Source organism: Numenius arquata, chromosome 3 (assembly GCF_964106895.1).
Source record: "Numenius arquata chromosome 3, bNumArq3.hap1.1, whole genome shotgun sequence".
NCBI classification, from domain to species: Eukaryota; Metazoa; Chordata; class Aves; order Charadriiformes; family Scolopacidae; genus Numenius; species Numenius arquata.
In genome coordinates, this window is record NC_133578.1 from 69,061,542 (window position 1) to 69,081,633 (window position 20,092).

Sequence of the window (20,092 nt, forward strand, 5' to 3'; positions counted from 1 at the left end):
ATCAAAGCCCAAAGAGAAAGAAATGACGCTTAATAGCAGCCGAAGGTTCCTCCTTCAGAAGAAAATGTTGCAATTGATACATCCTGGCAGACTCATATGTGTCTCACTGCTCCTACACAGCAGAAAAACTTATTAGAGGCCAGAAGGGTAAGGCTAAAGCACCAAGAATTTGTTTTTTTCTGAAAGCCAAAAATATATGATGTAGTCCCAGAGGCCTTCAAAGCAGCCCAACCCTCCAAAGGCATAATGGTATAAGAGCGTGATGCTGAAGTTGATTAACCTCCACCACAGCTCCCAGAACCCCACCATTCTCACCTCCAGAACTCCACCTTCCTAAAACTTCCAGCTCCCTGTCTGCTCCAGGCCCTTCAATCTATCTCTGCTCTTCCTGCAGGTCCAAGAACCCAGTCTTGCACCAGACGACATCAGGTCCCACCTTAAATACCTTCCCATTTCTGCCATCATCCCACCTGTTAAGCCCCAAACTTCAGGGTACCTCTGCCCCTTGTCTTTTATTCTGGTTCACACTACTGCATATTCCCTCTATTTAAGCTCTAATTCGCTCTAAACTTCCAGTGGCTGCTGGCTGACCTCCTGTTCCTCTGGCTGGCCACCTGTTACCTCTCTCGCTGCCTACTTCAATAAGGCAAGGTGACCTCCATGTCTTCAACTGTTCCTCATTACTGGTCATTCCTTCTCTATTGTCTAATTTTTTGGCAGATGTGTGGGAATCAGTAGGAGATTTCCTGATTCCACATTTGTTTGTACCTCATCTACCCATTATGTCATCCCACAAATCAAAATACCGCTTAGGTATCCAGGGTACAAGCTACATTTACTGAAACCATAGGAAGACAGAGTGGAGAGGAAATAAAGTGGACACAGCTCTCAGTTTGCTCTCATTTGCACTGCAAGAACTGGGCTCGGCAGGGAAGAGGGAGAATACAAAATACACTTTAAGCCAATTTGCTTTTACTTGCCAGCAGAATTCACTCAAGTCCTGATCGGCACGACACTGTACAGGGAAACATCAGAGCACAGGTGAGATGGGAGAGTACAGAGTTAGAAATATTAGTGGAATATGACTTCTATCGAGGCTTCTTTAAGTACTAGGGACTGCTGTGCAGCATTTTTCAGTTGAAACACCGTGTTGCCACAACCTTCTTGCTCTGTGATTACATATACTTGGTACAGCTGGGCCATGGATCCTTTCCAGCCAGGGAGAGCATGAAGGGAAAATGAACTAAGCAATTCTTTTTCTGATCACCTGAGACAGGAGAGTACTATTTCATTCCTGTCCTTGAACCAAAAGGTAATCTTCATATGTGTGTGTGCCACAAAAATTTTGAAAAATTGATCTGTTTTTGTTATTTCATGGGAAAAAGAAAGTACGTAACTTGCTTATTTTCAGTTATTTGAAAAATCCATCTTCTTACACATTTGCACAATACTGCATGTTTTGAAGAGTCTCTTTTCATATATAAAATGCTGGGTTTGTTGAAAATAAAGGAAATACAAAGATTTCTATAATTAGATTTTCATAATGATTCTTTAAAGAGATCTTAATTCTTAAGGTTTGGCTCTATGATTAAATTGCCTTTCTGGAATGTTCCTTCTTTGGAAGATATGTCCTGATGGGAAAGGCTAGACTGAATAACTGTAGCTCACCAGATGTTACCTGTAACTCAGAAACATTCCCGAAACACTCACAACATTTTAACTATCTTTGTACGATGCCTCCTCGGATTATTTTACATACCTTTGGCATGCTGACAACTAAATGACCAGTTGTTTGCGATCTTTTAGCAGAGCTGCTGTCTGGCTTCACTTCCTCGGGGAGCACAAGCTGAAATGGCTATAAGAAAATATGGAATTGGAGTATATAATTCTAAAATATATATTTTTTTTTTTTTATTTTATTTTTTACCTGGACAGAACAGACACAGAAACATCACTGTCACATCCTTTGATCTTAAAGACAGCATAGGTCTAATTCCTCTCACTTTATATGTAGCATTACTAATCCTAATAAATGATTAGCATGCTAAACAGCTTTTACTTACAAGTTAAGTCATATGTATATTCCTGAATTGCTGTCATTCTTGAAGTGACATCTCTAAAGAAGGTTATGAAACGATGCTTGGCTTATATTAACAATTAAATGAGAAAGATTATCCAGCCTATTTCAGACGTAAAGTAATTCTGAAGTTTTGTTTATGCAGTTGGTGCAGTCAAAAATAGGGATTTTGGTTTACTGTTAAAGTTCTTTGAATTTAAAAAAAAAAATGATGATAAAATTAAAACCACTGAGAAGAGAGAAAACTGAAATGACATTTTAAATGCCCTTTCCAAAGAATATACATCCATTTGTTTCTGTCAGTTATAAATTCCAGATTGTGAAATTGCTAAATTCTAGCCTAGGGCAACTAGCAAGCTCTCTTCTTAAGTGAATTATGGTACACTGTGTGTGGGGAATAAGAAGAGAGAAGGAGGGAACGAGAGAGTGAAATTTCCTTTCAGGCTATGCCCATCTTCTGGTTAGGACTTCCACAATTCATGTGTGGTCCAAAATAATGCAAGTATAAACAAGCATTTTTTCTGCGTAAGCGTACATGGCTGGTAATGCATAAAAGTCAGATCCCGAGTCCAGTGAATAACTATGGTAAGGATTAACTCTTGATTTGAAATGAATGTAGTAAGAAAACACTAACCTTTCCCTTCACCAGTACCCGTATGTAAGTTGGCTGGACATCGACATCAAGCAGAGAAGTGTCCAAATGTCTTCAGAATGATATATAAATAAATTAATCAATCCACAGTACAGTGGAGTACAGTACACTAAATAAGCAGTGCAGACTATATAGCTCTTAAATAATGATTTCACAGTTTATAAACTACAAACTTTAATTTCAGTGACTAAGTTCTAGGAAATATTATTAGGATTCAATGTCCTTGGAAGAAAAGCATGATCTTCCTGTGCGTTCACAGAATGCCAATTAAAATAATGTCTAAATTCTGTAGAGTCCATCATATCAGCTACTGTGCAAGTGCAAAAATTCAAAATCTTTGTGGAAAATGAAGAGGTCTTTCTTCTATTAGTTTAGTGCTTTACATTAATATGATAATTAGTTTATTTGCTATTTAAAATTGTAAAAAACTATTTTGCTACTATTCTTTCAGAAGGCTTAACTAGTAAATTTATGATGAGTTCTTTGTTTCTTTTTTTTTTTTTTTTTTGCACAGAATTTGCTGGAAAACAATGAACAGAAATACTTTACATTCCCAGGAAACACAGTACGTTTAAATTTCAGTACTGCCAATCAAAATTTGTGACCTGTAAAAGCTCCACTTTAACATCTGCTCTTCATCATGTGACACACACACTTGTGTTCCTGTGACCTACTAGTGAATGCACAGGTAAGTATTCCCTATTTCCCTTCTTTTATAAAGTGACTTCTCAGGTGAATTTTTCAAACTTTTTAGTTTGTATTTCTTACAAGTGAGCACAGATTATTACAACATATCCAACATTATATTGCACCTGAACAGATTTTTTGAGCCTAGTTCTTCAAATTCAGAAACATGGAGCAGGCCTCTTTTGAGGGAAATTAATGAGCTTTAAGTGAAGAATACCTGGCATGAATAGTATTTCTGTGCTATAAAACTAGTTCGGACTTTACTCTAACAAGTTCCTATTATGGATAAATAAGTTTGTGGGTTTCCAATCCTTTCTTGAAGTGTGGACAAGGCCACTGTACTGCTTATGGTATATACTACCAAATAGTTATCAGGTTTCCTTGTCGTATTTTGGCCTGGTTCAACCAAAGTTCTTCCAGGCAATGTCCTGGCACAGTTCAGGAAAAAACATGGGCCATGGAGTCTTTCCAGTAAGCAAAGAAAGTAGGACAAGGCTAACCTTCTCTGTCCTGGGGAGGAGAAGAATTTAACTAGAAGGACATGGACTGTACTGGAGCACTTCTAGGGCCATAGAATGGGCAAAACCCCCCATTCCCTAAAACCCTAATATCCAAATGAAGAATGGAAAATATTTTACATAGGTACAAAAGCACAGGTGTGGATGAAACCTGACTGTGAACTGCAGAAAATATCAATTCCAAAAAGGACTAGTAGTAACAAGAGTCCTCATTCAGGAGTAACAGAAGAGTCTCAAAAGTGTTTGGTTTATTCAGCTTCATTTCTTTGGCACAGACTTCAAGATTGATTCAATTACCCCCTATGTTATTTGTTTGCCTCTTGAAAAGTCCCCAATACAGAGAGTAGTATTTTGAAACACTGTGTATTAGAACTTAAGAATGGCAAAAAAAAAGAGGAAAAAAAAAATATACTGACCTGTAAACAGCAAGATCCAAGATAATCTGGTTGTTATCTTCATCATCTTTCAATGAGAAATGAAGCCTAGTAATAACGACAAGAAACTCCTTCAGGATAATTACAATTAGAGTGAATAACCAAACACTACAGCATAATTCAAATTCAACTGCTAGCAATTTCAGATGAATACAAATACAACAATATGTAGACATATGTAGGCAATATGTTGCATGATAATTTTAGAAACAGTTGCAATTTTCCTCATGAACAGACAAAAATACTGGTATTTGAACCAAAGTCATTCTTACACTTATTTTCTGTTCTCCTCACCCAACCCACAAGAAACTAACAAAAAATACTGCTGAAGGTCAGTTAAAATTAAGAACAGTCTGTCAGTGCAGAAACAGAGACATCTGCTGGTGAAATCTGTCTCCTCGGTTAACATCTGCACAGGAAAAAAAAGTTCATGAAAAGCCTGGAACTTGGTAATTCTAACCTTATCATAAATTTAAAAAAAGATGCATCTTTTTTCATAGCAATTAATTTGCATAGAGTATAAATATCTGCCTGTGCATTTCCAAAGTAAAACATGATTTCCACAATATCCTTGATTCTACAAGCTTTATACTATTTGTTGAAAATGAGACTGTAGATTGTATTAGCTGCATGTTTGTGATCTGATGGCTGAATTCTTAAAATTGTGAAGGAATCTTACCAGTTATAAATTGAAAACAATATCTATTACTAAAACTGCAAGGAGATCTAGTCTAAACTTACAAGTTTTGCAGTTCTGCTCATATACTCAAATATTTCTCTTGTATTAAAGTAGAGAAAAAAAAAAAAGCAAAATAAAACCCACCTATAAATTAGAAGATTTTTATAATGTAGTTATTAGTATAAAATGAGTGGGGTTTGTTTAATGCAATTTATCTGGAGTATTTCAGTGACATTAAAATCCTTAGATACTTTGGGTTCAGGTAACAGAAGCTCAGATGTTAACAGTTTAGATGATACAGATAGATTTCAGCAATAAAAATATTTGCCAGATACACATTTTAACTCTTTGATCTCCTGTTCTGATACAGCCAACTTGCAAGAAAGCTTATGGAGCTTTTAGTTTATGGGTATTTTTAATGGAAAGCTGCAAAGAGTACAAAACGGCTTTGTTTCCTGTCTATGTTTTTTCTCTTACTGCATCACACATTTTGAGAATTCACTAAAACATGAAGGGTGAGAAAGAGAAAAGAACTGCAAATTTTTTTAGGAGGAAGCTTAATCAGAATTGCTCTCAGCAGAGTGCAGCCATTCATCTTGCTAACCTTCCAGAAGAACATCAGAGAAGCTTGGACATTGCTATGGACATTAGACTTTCACATTGAAGCAAAAACTTCGGAGAATACCATCTGTCTACTTGTGTCTCTTTATTTAAGTCTCTCCAATACACTGCCAGATTGTGCTGAAGGGCTGTGATATTCTTGCTGAAGCCGTGACAAAAACTGCTCATTGATCTGGCTTTCCATGGGTACATCCACAGACTAAATCCTAATCCAGAAGACTTGGGTGACACAAACAGGACTGCTACTAACAGCAAAATCTAGGGGACTGTATTTCTTTTTAAAAGATAACCAGAGCTTTATTCCAAATGCCTCTGCTTTTTAGAGGCATAATCAAATTCTACTAAAGCAAGATTTAAACAATTTTAGACTTTTCTTTGAACTGGAAAATTATTTTTAAAAAATTTCAGTTAATGAATTTTTACCAAAAAAAAAGTACATCAATACATTGGTAAGTAACTTCTGCTACAGATGGAAAAAAACATGAGTTCTTCTGTACTACCTTTAATTTTCCATATACCACTGAAAATTATGCACTGATCCTATAATGTAAGTTTTCAAATTCCTTGAATTTGCAAGGATTTATAAAATTACAACACGTAGAAAGCATTCTTCATTCTAAGGATAAGCATATTCTTAGCTTTGATTTTGCAGCTAAATCAGTCTTATGATGGAAAAACTTGTTCAGAGGACAGCAAACAGGTATGTGTCCCTTAGTAGAGTAGGCCACTTGATTTGGCTCCTATAGGAGGCTCTTTGAGGAACTGTTTATAAGGAAACAATGTTTGCGCTCTCTATCTCCTGTTTTCCCTTAGAAAAGAAAGGTCTGGTTCAAGTGAAACCAATGGTACCACATGGCTTATATCTCTGGAAACTCATTCCAAAACACTTGAATACCCAGGTGCCTTTGTCAACAAGAGACTTCCCTGTATCACCAGCTTCTGTTGCTAGAGACCTCATTCAGTGTCAAAGGACCTCATGCCATGGAAGTTAATTACATATCCTTCCTAATTCTCAGTTTTACATCTGTCATCAGAAGATAGAATTATTTTGTCCAGAAATATTACTTGGACATATTTTTCCACATTTAAAGTGGCTACTAACACACATTTATCTTCAATGGTCAAATTGGTTAAACTTTTTCCACTATTAGCAAGATGCTCCAAGAAAGAGACCCTTACCATAGAAGGGAAAAGAGTAAAATGTCTTATATATTTTAAAGAAAAACAAGTTTTTCTATTATCAGAGACCAAGATGTTAAATTAAACAACCTTCAGCACTTTACTCACTGAAAACTAATTCTTTTTCCAGCATCAGAACATAATTTTAGAGGTCAGTTTCCCCACCAGGAATATAATACTGCAACGAGAGTTTGTCAGCCCTTTAATTTTTGTATTCTCACATATCTTGAAGTAGTTGCCCGAATCAGCTATAGAGAGATTAGCCTGTTTAACCTCTTCACGTTACATACTTAGGCACATTCACATTCAGAACTTTTCCTTCTGCAGTGACCAATGTCCGAAGAGGCTTCTCTCTCTTTTTTGATTCCCTTAACAAAATAGAAAGAAAAAATGGTTTATAATTTCACAATCTGGTATTTTATGTGTCATAGCAAGAAAGAAGGAAGAGGGTGGTAAGAGGTAAGAATTATCTGGTATCTGATATTAAGGATACAACTTATTTTTGGAACAAAACAGGTTATATCAAATGTCTAATTGCACATCAAAAGCATCACATAAACATGAGTAAATGCTTTGTAATATCATGTCTTACACTGATAATAATTTCTGCATGTCAAAATGTCCATTATCAAACAGTAATATATCAAATTTATCTGGTATATCTTAAGAAATCAGTGGCTTCCTTAAACATATGAAATGGGAAGTTTTTCTAGTTATGAATGGTCATATTAATCATGAGGTATCGTTACTGTTAGTTGATTTGATACATGTGCAAACAATTCTAAAAAGAAATTTTATTCATGGCTTGACATATCTCTAAATAGCATGTCTATCAGTCACACCTCCTCAGTTTATTATCAGTTGTCCAACTATAACCCAGCTGGCAAATTTAACGTGTACTAACATGTCAGAAATAGGTTCAAATTTAGCATTGGTCTCATTGAGTTAATGTCAATTTTATACTGAAATAAACATCCTTTTGTACTGATTAACTCACATTAAAGTTAAATTTCACCATCCACCAAGGATGATTTTAAGTTGTCAGGGGCACTTTTCTGTTCTCACCTTTCTCATGTTACCTACCAAAAATCTCACTACCAAACCAAAATGAACTGTGAAAGGATTCACTGAATTTCACTGAATTTTTTAGAGTTGGAAGGGACCATAAAGATCATCTAGTCCAACTCCCCTGCTGAAGCAGGATTGCCCAGAGCATGTCAGAGCATGTTACTCAGGACTGCATCCAGGCTTTAAGTTTCCATTCCTTTAAGTTGTTTTGAAATTTAGAAAAATCCAGAAAGGAATTATTCTATCTTTATTATAATGCTATTTGGACTCTCTTTGAATGTTTAGAGGGAAGCGTTTGGAACACATTTGATCTTGACTAGAGCAAGGCATCCCCAAAAAACCAAAATTCTAACTAGAATCTGGGTTTCACAGCAGTTCTTCTGTGAAAGTGCTAGACTTTGAATTAATAATAGAATCAAGTACTGAGGACTTCCAGACTTCTTGGAGAGTTCCCTAGAACTGATTTTTTCAATACTTAGGCTTGAAAAATCTTTTTAAAAAGCATGTCCTTAAGAAGAAGAGCTAGAAAAATCTCTGGTACAAATGCTGTTATATAAGCAAAAGAAAAAAAATAAAAAGAAAAAAAGGAAAAGAAAAAGACATTGCTTACAATGTTTGTGGAACTGATAAGCTGGCAGCAATAAAATAACTTTTTTTGCTAGCATCTGCATCTATTTTCCATGCTCAGCAAAATGAGTGGCAACTTTAGAAAGTTTTAAAGGCTTTTCAGAGGCCAGACATCTTCAGATCCACCATGCCAAATAGCAAAGATAACACAAAGAGTGTTATTACTCGGGACGAATATATTTGATAAAGTGCGTGAAAAAATTTCTAAGTCACATAGAAAAGGTGGCTGAAACGCTACTTGTGCAAAAATTTTCTAGCATGGCCTATAGGGCATTTCTGTAATGCAACCTGCACTCTGGATAAATGCTTTTAGCAAGAATATTAAACATTGAACTGCCCCAAACATATTAGTTAGCTGATAGAAACTTCTAAAGTCCATAAAACTTGAGTTAAAAATAGAAATTATATTTTAAAACTCTATTTGAGAAAAACAAAATAAAAGGTATCATAAATATATTTTAGAAACTGAAACAAAACAAAGTGAACAATCTGACTATTTTATTTAGATTTTATAAGGATATTTGCACAGGCAACGGGGATTTAAGCTGCCAGTTGTCAGTAATATTTAATGTGAGGCAGTCGCCTCCCTCTCTACTCTGTACCTTTGAAAATTTTCCCTTCCTCAAGTCACAGAATACATCAAAATGAACACATACCTTATATTGTCTTTAGCTCTCCGTTTTTCTTCAATATATCTGTGAGTTTCTAATCTAGACTCTGGAGTATACGGTGTAGGCTCCTCCCAAAATCTTCTGTCTTCTTCATCATCTTCAGCTGTTCTCCACGTTTCTTGTTCTCTGTCTCCTTCTGCCTGATGGCTTTCTTTGCTGTGTAGAGAGTCTGGGCTACACAAGATCACATGGAATATTATCCCAATGAAATGAAGGAAGAGTAACAGTACTTGCTAATGAATTCTTACAATAATATTTTTTTAACCCAATAATAATAACTGTATAATTCCTACCAAGAACAGTATCTTATAGATTTGGACAATATTCTCTGTTCTGCTTCTTTCATTAACCTACAAAACGTATTTTGACATAATGTTTTTCATTGACTTAACTAAGAAATGATACTATGGTTATGCCTAACATTCTGAAAACCCCGATAGATAGTTCAACAGACTTAATTTCAGGAGCAACATTTTCAGACACCCCTGGTGAAAAAAAACCTTCAGGGTGTGTGATGTCTAAGTATTCCCAATATCAATCAGCAGCGGACTGGAAAGTTTATAGGGTAGTAACATTTTACTTAGACATTTCCTCAGAGTCATTTTGGAGCCTGAATCACTTTCCCCGCCCTAGCTCTAAGCCTCTGTAATCTTCAGAAATTCTCTATCAATATAGAGAGAAAACTAAATTTATACTACAGATATGATCTGTGAGGACCAAGTTCTATAGCAAGCTCCATGGAACTCAGTCTCTATTGTATTAGAAGTAAGATGGATGGCAACTGCAGTGGAAGATGATCCCAGACAAAAATCCTTCTGCTATCCAGGTAATCTCAGTGATATTAGGTGGAAGAAGTACAGAAATCAACATTCCATAACCTTTTGCGTCTCAAAAGATCTACAATATTCGATTCCAGTCTTCATATCTAATAAATAAAGCAAAAGAAATTATAGGTGAACAGCTGCTTTCTCTGGAACCCCTGCATTACCTTAAATAACAATTTCCAGCTGTTCTCCTGAAAGAAGCTATCAATTACGCTATTTTGGCACCCAGACAATTTAGCTTGGAGTTTTGGGACAAAAAATCTATTGTACTGTCTGCAGGTCAGTAATTAATTATGTTTGTAATTAATTATATTTTTCATTAGAGATAACATGTATGAGGAAAAATAATTCTGCTAGAATCAACAATAAAGACAAACAAAAATATTTAAGTGTAGTTATATAAACTGTTTAATGAGGAAAAATAAAATTCATAATGAAGAAGGAGAAGAATTATGTTTGCTCATGAACTGTTGTTGCTGTTACCTGTCAAATTCAAGCTTAGATTTCATTTGGTTTTCTTTCTTGTCCTTTCTTTCTTGCATTCTTCTTTGAGCCTCTTGTTTTTCTCTGGCCCTTTTAAGAAGGTAAGCTTGTTCCTGTTCTCTGATTTTCTGTTTCACTTCTGGATAGTTTTGAAGTGCTTGAATCCTCTCTGAGCGTTCTATTTCTTTACTGTCCAAGCACTTCCCAAAGGGAAAAAAAAATCAATATAGGTATGTGAGAAATTTTAAACATATTCAAATCAATAAACCCATTAAACTGTAGGTTAATTGTGATAAATTATTTTCTGTACAAAATTAAAAATATGCCTTTCAAACCTCGATAGCACTATGTAAATTATACTGTATTAAAAAAAAAATTAACAATGAGTTGCTATTCAGATCTGAAAATGGTTTTGTGTGTCTGAGAGCTGCTTTTTGCATTTTCGAGGAATTTCAGTTGGTCTTATTAGACTACGTAGTAGAGACAGTTCCTTCAGCCATTTCTGATATTTGTCTGACCTTGATTCAGCTCATGAAACTATTACAAAATTATTAATTTTGATGTGATAGTTTATTGCCAACTAAGTAGCTGAATATACTCCTAATAAGTCCAGCAAGCGTCTGTGCTTCTCCAAGGGAAATTATGGGAGCGTAGATCAGGACTGGGACTGCCTGTTTTGATGGCAGGAAATCATTACATCAGTACATCATAGCACAAAACCTCAATCTCAAGTATCTATTTACAGTTGATGCCATACAGTACATTTTTACATCAATTTCTGTCTTTCTACTTACTTACACTGTTGGTTTGGTACATATGGTGATATGGTACCACCAACCACGCAACTTTCTGCAATCATGAAAATAATTTAAAAATACATTTTGTATGTAAACAGAAATGAGAAAAAAAGCCAAAACGGTACAGTTGTGAATTTATTTTTTCAGAATTCTCTTTAAGGATCTCCAATGAAAATGACAGAAAAGTTAACAAATGCATGTGGTTCAATCAAAATAGAAGCAATTTATTATCACATTATTTACTCTAGCCACTTATTTTTCAGAATACAATTTAATTTCCTTTGGAGAGTAAGAAAAATACACCCCTTTTTCCTACCATGGGCATTTGTTATCTTTGGGATTAGTATATTCAGTCAACAATCCTGGTTATTGATCTGGATATAAATTTAATTTTAAAAATCTTACTTTTAATTGATGAAGAGTTGCTACCACATACTGTCTATAACCTTCAAATTCAGTACATGGGTTACCCACTAGAAACAGTTCATTCAGATGTATATTATATTTTAGGGCTTCAATACTGGAGAGTTCACCAATGAAATTTGCCGTTAGGTCAAGTTTCTTCAGTTCTTCACAACCTGGTTGAAAAAAACATAATTCAATTTGTCCATAATATAAAAGTACACGAGATCACACGCACATACTTGGATATAAAAGTATCTGCATTTGTTCTCTGTGTACTAATTTCATCCTATTAGAATACATTCTCTCCAAACCACAAGTGAAAGAGTAACTCACAGCCTAAGTTTATGAGGTCACAATACTTACAGAAAGAAAAATATTTCAATAAAATACAAAATATCAAAACTTATTATAGATATTATCACTATCAAAACTTTGCGATCAATGCTTGTATATTAGATGAGCTATTAAATGTTTCATTTCCAGATAAACTGGATTTCAGTTTTAACAGTCTGATTGTCTTGATACTCCTCCTCAACTGAGTTTAAGGTAAGGTATGGCTAAAAGAGTGTCTAATTGCTTTAGGAGAGCAGGATCAATTATGGGTTTCATTTCTGTGTACTGCTAATCATAGCTAACATTATTGAATTGTAAAGATAAGATTATCTAAAAATTGACTCCAAGTCAAGATGAGGTTTCCACTCTATGGACTCAGTTATTGATGCAAATACTTTATCGCTGGTTAAATTGCAAACACCAGTCAGAAAATGTTGTTTGTTAACCAAAACAATTCATTATAAATAGAAACTCTAAATTAGCTAACAAGATGCCCTGGAAAATCTGGATGCAAAATTTATGAGCCTCTCCTTTTATCATAATCTCTCCATGAGTCATAACCTGACTCTAAGAGTAAAATGTTTAGCTAAGAGCAACCTCAACTTCAGTGCCCATCATTGTAATCACTTCTTTTCCTTTGCAGGTCTATTTGGCAAGTATTTTATGCATAAGGGAGCTGCAAGAAAATAAACAACTCAAAATGATTTATTATGGATTTAAATAACCCAAATTTTTGCAAGGCTCACTCCCAAAGGTTCTGACTCCTGAGTAAATGACAAATCACAATAATAAATAATGCTGCCTGATAGAGGAACTTAAAATTTACTGGCATAAAAACAGATGCAAATTTCTCAACAAATTGCAAAATATGTAATGCACTACCTATTTCTTCAACTTTTACAAATTCGTGTTTAGCCTATTTGCTTACTGTTTTATTTGATTTAAGCCATCTTCTTGAATCTAAACAAAAAACCTCAATAAACAAAGAAAAAACCCAGCATTTTTTTTTATTGTTCCCTTGTTAAGGTGGACATTTTAAAGATTCAGCAACTGGCCTAGTCAGAGTCAAGACAGAGAAAGAAATCAAGTCAGAAATTATTCAAGTGATACAGAATGTGTTTATGGGTGACTCCAAGTCTTAGATTTTGACGCTGGAAAATGCTAGATCTTTGCACACACCTGAAGTACTGCATCCAGCCCTGGAGCCCTCAGCACAGGAAAGATATGGAGCTGTTGGAGCTCATCCAGAGGAGGCCACAAAGACGAGAGGGATGGAACACCTCTGCTATGAGTACAGGCTGGGAGAGCTGGGGTTGTTCAGCCTGGGGAAGAGAAGGCTCTGGGGAGACCTTATTGCAACCTTTCAGTGCTAAAAGAGGGCTTATAAGAAAGACTAGGACGTGTTTTTAGCAGGGCTTGTTGCAATAGGACAAGGGGTAATTGTTTCTAAATTAAAAGAGGGTAGATATAGACTAGAAAGAAGGAAGAAATTCTTTGCAATGAGGATGGTGAAACACTGGACCAGGTCCCTGGAAACATTCCAGGTTAGGTTGGATGGGTCTTGGAGCAACCTGATCCAGTTGAACATGTCCCTGTTCATTGCAGGGGGGTTGGACTAGATGACCTTTAAAGGTCCCTTCCAACCCAAACTGCTCTATGATTCTTTTCTACGATTCTATGAATTACAGTGACGGGATAAAGGATTAAACACAGAAAAAATGGAGAGGACTTCATGGAATGACAAAGAAGAATAACCTATAAAACTGTTTAAAAATACCCCAGACTGCCAATGCACCCTCTGTAGAACATTCTTCTGTGTGACACTTGATTGCTGAAGTGAAGATGACTGCTGAAACATTACACAAGAGAGACTTTTTACAGCCTGCATAGCATTAAAAAACCCCTTGCATTGCTCCATCTAAACTGCATAACAAATTATCTTATCTTTAGAGCAGGGAAATACTAATTTCATGAAAAATACAGATTCTTGGTTTGCTAAGTATTAAAGAAAAGAGCTATCATAGCCGGCAGTACTAGTGAGAGAGTATACAAAAAGCGAGTTAAAATACGTTTCAGGAAGTTCAATGACAAAACTGCAGCAGTAGGAAGCATTTGCTACAAAGAAGCATTTGTTGAAACTCTGCACACAAAAAGGCTCTTTCTGAGAATCAACAAAGTATCTTTACTTGTGGACACACTTAATAGCTTCCACCCTTTTTTTTTTTACACTAAGTCACAACTGAAGTGTTTCAATATGACAAGGCAAAATGGTTTGTTTAAAATCTGACCTTCCAGATTTTCAATTCTTTCAATATTGTTCAAAGCTACATTTAAATATTCCAGCTTCTTCAGTTTGCCCACATTTTCTGCAACAAAACATAGATCTGTTATTTCAGTTTTCTTCATTGGAAAAGGCATTAACATTTTACTTGCTCAATTGACTTCAAAGAAACAATAAATCAGAAAAACAGGAAGGAAAAATCAGAATATGTATCAGATTACTGGGAATTAATATTTTAATATTAATGACAAAACAAAACCAAAAGGATCTCTGAAAACACAAATTAACTTAAAAAATAAAAAGAAATAAGGAAGGTTATTTCTTTTAATAATTCTTAATAAGGAATTAAGGAAGGTTAAAAAACACATTTTTTTATCACAATTTCCCAAACCACTTATATAATGCAAGAGGACTGGCCAAAAAGCATGGTGAAAAATTCCATTTGCCACAAAACTCAGAAAGGATCCGGCCATACTTAGTCAAGCTTTATAAAATTAGATTTTTACACTCACTTATATATAAAAGATTGGCTTATTTAGTATACATTTAATTTTTAAAGATCTTTCATCTAAAGGGTTAATACAGGAAATCTCCTTTCCTCCCTTTTTGAAAATTTTGCAAATAAGGATTTATATGGCTTTAGTATGAACAAAACAAAGACACCCACCATCACCACAATCTGGAATCTAACCAGTATTATATATTATACTATATTATTAGCAGGTTCACAATGTGTGAGGCTGTGTCAGAATGGCTAGCATTTTCTCCTTTGAATACAGAAAGGGGATAAAGAGGGAATAGGGGAGCAACAATCTTCATCAGTCTCAAAAATGTCAGAAAAATGCAAATACCCCTCAAGACACATGACAGGTAAGAGACCTACATCTGAGACAAGATACATAGTATTACTTGTGTCACAGTTCACCAGTTTCTCCCCACTGTTGTGGGGAGATGTTTCAAAGATCTGACTGGAAAAGCTATCTAATTAAGTTATGAAGATTACCTCGAACTCTAATTCACAAGCCACACTGATTAACTGTTGTACAAACTGTCCTGCTGAGACAAAGAAAGAAATCCAAGAAGAGGGAGCTTCATCTAACCAACACAGCTCATGTCTACAGCTTAATTAGTTGTCTAGGCTCCTGTATAATCAATAAGGAGAAATAGACTCTTCATGGTGCAATTTGTCTTACCTTAAATTGGCTGTCTAGAACCAGTGAACCAAATCATGCTCAAAAATACACCTTTTCTTCATTACTGGTTATAAAGGGAAGCCACAGTAACTGTCTACAACATAGATATCTGAAAGTTTGGTGACATGAATCCTGCCACTTAGTTTACTAAGACCTTGAGAGATATTTTCTTCATAATTCACAAACATGATGAAATTAATTTCTCAGTAAGGACCTGTGCAGCTTAGGTTGTCTATTCTTTTTTCTTACAGTATTTTGGTAATGGCAGTGCCCATACACATGAAGGTGTTGGAGAGACAAGTGTTGAAGCCAAAGGCATCTTGTGGGTTTTTTTTCCATTTAAGAATAGAACGATGACTCATCCATACAGTGGGTGCCTTATAACTTGCTGTCTGGTTAGTAGGCAAGTTGGATCTTGAGGGCTGTGTAAAGGTTTTCTTTAAGAGGAGAAAAGACAGATCCCAGGAGAGTCAATATAAACCATTCAGCTATGATATTTTGAAATGTGCTTGTAAATGTTGTGTGCTCTGCGTGAACATGTCGGTATCCACTGGGAAGAATTACTTCTCAAATTCAGTACTTTGTCACACAACCCTATTGGCAACCCTTTTGGTCACTACTTATATAGTGATTTTTTATTTTTGTTACTAAGGAAGTATCTTGGAAAGCTGTTACATTACACAAAAATATATGAAGTAGGAAGTTGCACAGTTTTCCAACTCCTACAGTTAGAGTAAATTAAGATAAAAATTGAATGTCTCAGAAATGAGATTGCTGAAAAAAATCTTGTGTCCAAAAAGCAGTAATGTGAATGATATACCGTACTAACCTACAGGAGGTATAAGTGTTGACAAAAGAACAAGATGCAGTCTTGTACCTTACTAAGGACACAGTAACAGAGAGAAAAACAACTTATTTTAGTCCCATTTTTGATGGAGCAGAGCAGCATAAAGCAAAAACCTTATTCTCTCTGGGAAAAGATTCCTCCACTCTAAGAAATGCAGATGTTACCAGTACAGATACTCCCTAGGGGTTTCCTGATGAGCCCCTCCAGAGGATTTTAAGTCCTGAGCTCAGAATTTCACCCTAAAACTAGATTTTCTTTTCTTCCTCTTAAGGAACTTCAAAGAAATATGCTAATATAATTTCTGAGCACTTTTGACTTTCCATTCTTCATCTACTTCTGTGGAGTCTAAGCTTTTCCAGCCCAAGGCCTCATGTAGTATCTTTCTGTAGAGAGCCTAGGAACCTATACCACAAAACACAGACCGTAGGAAATTGTACCTTCTCCTGTGGTGCAGGAAGACCATTGAGACTTCACTGTAAAAAGTTGCCTTTATGCACAAAGTATTTTATCTGAATGAAAATTATTTTAATGTTAACAAAAAAGACCATTAGTATGAAAACTGAATTTAAAAATGAGCATGAGGAGAGCTAGTCCTATGATATCACAGTTCATGGCATATGCTAAACTGTTTGTCTCTCCATTTGCCACAAAGACAGGATATTAAAATTATATCTTGACTTATGAGATTTTAATCAATAAAAGCTGTTCCACACATATCCTAGTGACTTCTATTTCAGTACAATCTTTTGCATTAAAAATTTCTCTTGCAAATTTCTAAGCTGCTTAGAAATTTATTAAAGAGACAGGGAAACGAAATCTTACAGGAGCAGATCCACAAAGGACTTTTATGTACTCACTCTGCATTCCTTTAAAATATAACACAACAGTCATTTTTTCCTAATTTCAAAATTATGCATGTAAATCCATTTAAAAAGAAACATATCCAGGAAACACTTACCAATTTTTGGAATTAGATTATTCTGAAGATAGAGAATTTTTAAATCTCGACACCATTTGTCAAGATGCTCTAGTTTTTCTATTTCCTGCTGATGTAAAGAGATTTCTTCCAGTGAAAAAATTTCACAGTCGTTATGTTCTGCACGTCTTCTAACGAGATCTTCAGTGACTGAAAGAAACATCAGATGTCATATCTCCCTTTAGTCATTTTCCGCCATCTGATTTATGAATATCTTATAAAATCATTAAAAACTTTACTTCTACCATACAAAATACATAACCAGTAGGAACACCACCACAAAAAAAAAAAATCTGCTATAAAAGACACCAAGTGCCAAGTAACTTCAGCCCACTCTGTAAACAGTACTCAGTACACTCAGTAAACATCATTTTTGAAACACTCATGTCACCTGTAATATTTAGAAAAATCCATATGAAAACTGCTGAGTCTTCCATAAGACTGTGATATAACTCCTGCAGAAACTAATCCAGCATCCATTATTTTCAGCGTAGCTTGGGTTGCAGATTGATTTATGTAGGCAAGCAATGGAGTGTTTTATGTTCTTTTATTTCCTGATGCCAGATGTTCACAAAAAGTAAACTAGCTACAGTGCGTCATCATATTCTTCTGCCAGCATAGAGTGCACAGGAATAAGCAGGATGAATGCTGAAAGTGGGCAGATATTTTTCACTTTTTCAGTCCTTGAGGCAACACCATAACTAATTCATGCTTATAAATGTTTATGTTAGAATGAAATTTAATCCTGGGTATTTCTTAAGCACTACCAGCTCATTAGCAGCCCAGCAAAGGAGTCTCAGTGGCCAAAGGACACCAGAGACTTGGGTTTGGAGTTTTCACATAGTAATATTTAATGCCAGGCAATCTTTCAAACAGTGAAAAGACTCTGTATAATGAAGGTAAAGAAATTCTATGAGAACCAGTGCTCTTGAGCTAGATGTTACTACTTTTTTTTCCAGCCCACTGCACCAAAAAAGCAATAGCATTTTCCTCTCCTTGACAAGCAGTGAACTACAGTGAAGCACTGATTAAAAAAGTAGAGTTTTCTCAAATTAGCATAGGTATTTTCTTGATGGCTAATGCCAAAAAAACCCACTAGTGAGCCTTCCAAAAAGACTGAAGAAAATGAAGTAAAAAGAGGAAATATACAGAGAACTGTGAAAACAAATTGTTCCTACCATGCATTAATTAAAATTATTCTTTCATTGCTTCTGTGTCTCAGGGACAAGCTTCTCGGGGAGGCTTTGTGAAATCATCCAGTTTTATTAGTGGTCCTGGAATGGCTGCACACATTCACACGGACTGGTCTGCTACAAGCTGGGTAAACTACGTACCAATACAGCCCAAACTTGAACAGTGTAGCTCCTCTATCTACAGCCTTTGGGAAAAAGGTGAAAGTGGTTTTGCGTATATTGTATTATTTATAGATGAGCAGGGTTAAATCTAACTTCTGTTCAACAGTTTAATCTAACATGATTTACAGAACTATCGCAGAATCCCAGAATGGTAGGGGTTGGAAGGGACCTTTGGAGATCATCTAGTCCAACCCCCCTGCCAGGACCCCCGAGCAGGGTCACACAAAACAGGTTGGACAGGAATGCATCCAGGCAGGTTTGGAATATCTCCAGAGAAGGAGACTCCACACCCTCTCTGCACAGCCTGTTCCAATGCACTGCCACCCTCAAGCTACAGAAGCTTTTACTCATGTTGAGATGGAATTTCCTGTGTTCCAGTTTGTGCCCATTGCCCCTTGTCCTTATCACCATTATATGTGATATAATATTATATAATGGTGATACTGATATTGATGTAAGAGCAATATATGTCAACATATAAAGTATATTGGGGAAGTTAAGCGTCCTTTTCTTTTTTAGTCATGTTGGGCATGTTTGCAGCATCTGAATAACCATCTTCTCTTCAACAGCCCATTGATTAAACCTGATTAAATTAATAGAGAAAACAGAAAAAAAAAATGGCAATGATTGTTACTAAGTATTTTAGACTTCACAGAAAATATGAAAAACATTGGCATTTCTAGTAAGTTTCTTGGCAAATATGCTGGAAATTAAAAAAAATAAAATAAAATGCCTGCTTACTAATGTGTTTTGTGGCAGATATTTCAGTGCTGGTTTTTCCAGTGCAAACAATAGGTTTGAGCAAGAAAACAATATTCCACAATCTGTATACATAAACACTGGAGACAACAATATGCTCTATACCTTTTATGCAAAAAGAAGTCATACAAGCTATTCCAGACAGAGTTTTATTACAGTCAGATTTCCTTTTGCTAATGAAAAGAAAATTGAAATGATTGTGTCAGTGATTATGCAAAAACATCCACTTTCATTACCAGATGGTTTGCAAAGCAGAGACAATCATTCCCAATAGATGCTACAGTGGAGCTTTAGAGATGTGTTTTGGGGACCTGCTGTAGGGAACTGAGTGAATATTTGACATTTTATATGCTATCTAGTTTGTTTAAGAGGAATGAGGGAAACAAACTTGCAGGAGAAAACAACAAATTATATATAAAAAAAAAAGCTTTCCCAGGACATTTACAACACACATTACAACATTACTTCTCACTGAGAAGTTCGTTAACCAGAATATCTGATGTTGTGTACAGTAATAGGAGAATGGACCAGTGACCTGAGAGATCACAGCTACTCCTGTGTTCTCATGAACACAAGAGGAAGTAAGAGATGGCATCAATCAACTGGAGGTAAGAGATCTTGAAGAT

The 20,092-nt window shown here is 35.5% G+C and overlaps 1 protein-coding gene across 1 annotated transcript in view; it reads right to left on the minus strand.

The window, feature by feature from the left end:
- LOC141462741 (dynein axonemal assembly factor 11-like) overlaps positions 1 to 20,092 on the minus strand; it is a 51,137-nt gene that overhangs the window by 15,919 nt on the left and 15,126 nt on the right. Inside the window, exons 4-12 of the mRNA XM_074144726.1 lie at positions 17,335 to 17,502; positions 14,344 to 14,421; positions 11,723 to 11,895; positions 10,521 to 10,720; positions 9,199 to 9,387; positions 7,138 to 7,215; positions 4,351 to 4,416; positions 2,712 to 2,781; positions 1,760 to 1,855 (exon numbers count right to left, since the gene is read on the minus strand). Of these exons, the coding sequence (XP_074000827.1) occupies positions 1,760 to 1,855; positions 2,712 to 2,781; positions 4,351 to 4,416; positions 7,138 to 7,215; positions 9,199 to 9,387; positions 10,521 to 10,720; positions 11,723 to 11,895; positions 14,344 to 14,421; positions 17,335 to 17,502 (1,118 nt within the window). The remainder of the gene's footprint in view (positions 1 to 1,759; positions 1,856 to 2,711; positions 2,782 to 4,350; positions 4,417 to 7,137; positions 7,216 to 9,198; positions 9,388 to 10,520; positions 10,721 to 11,722; positions 11,896 to 14,343; positions 14,422 to 17,334; positions 17,503 to 20,092) is intronic.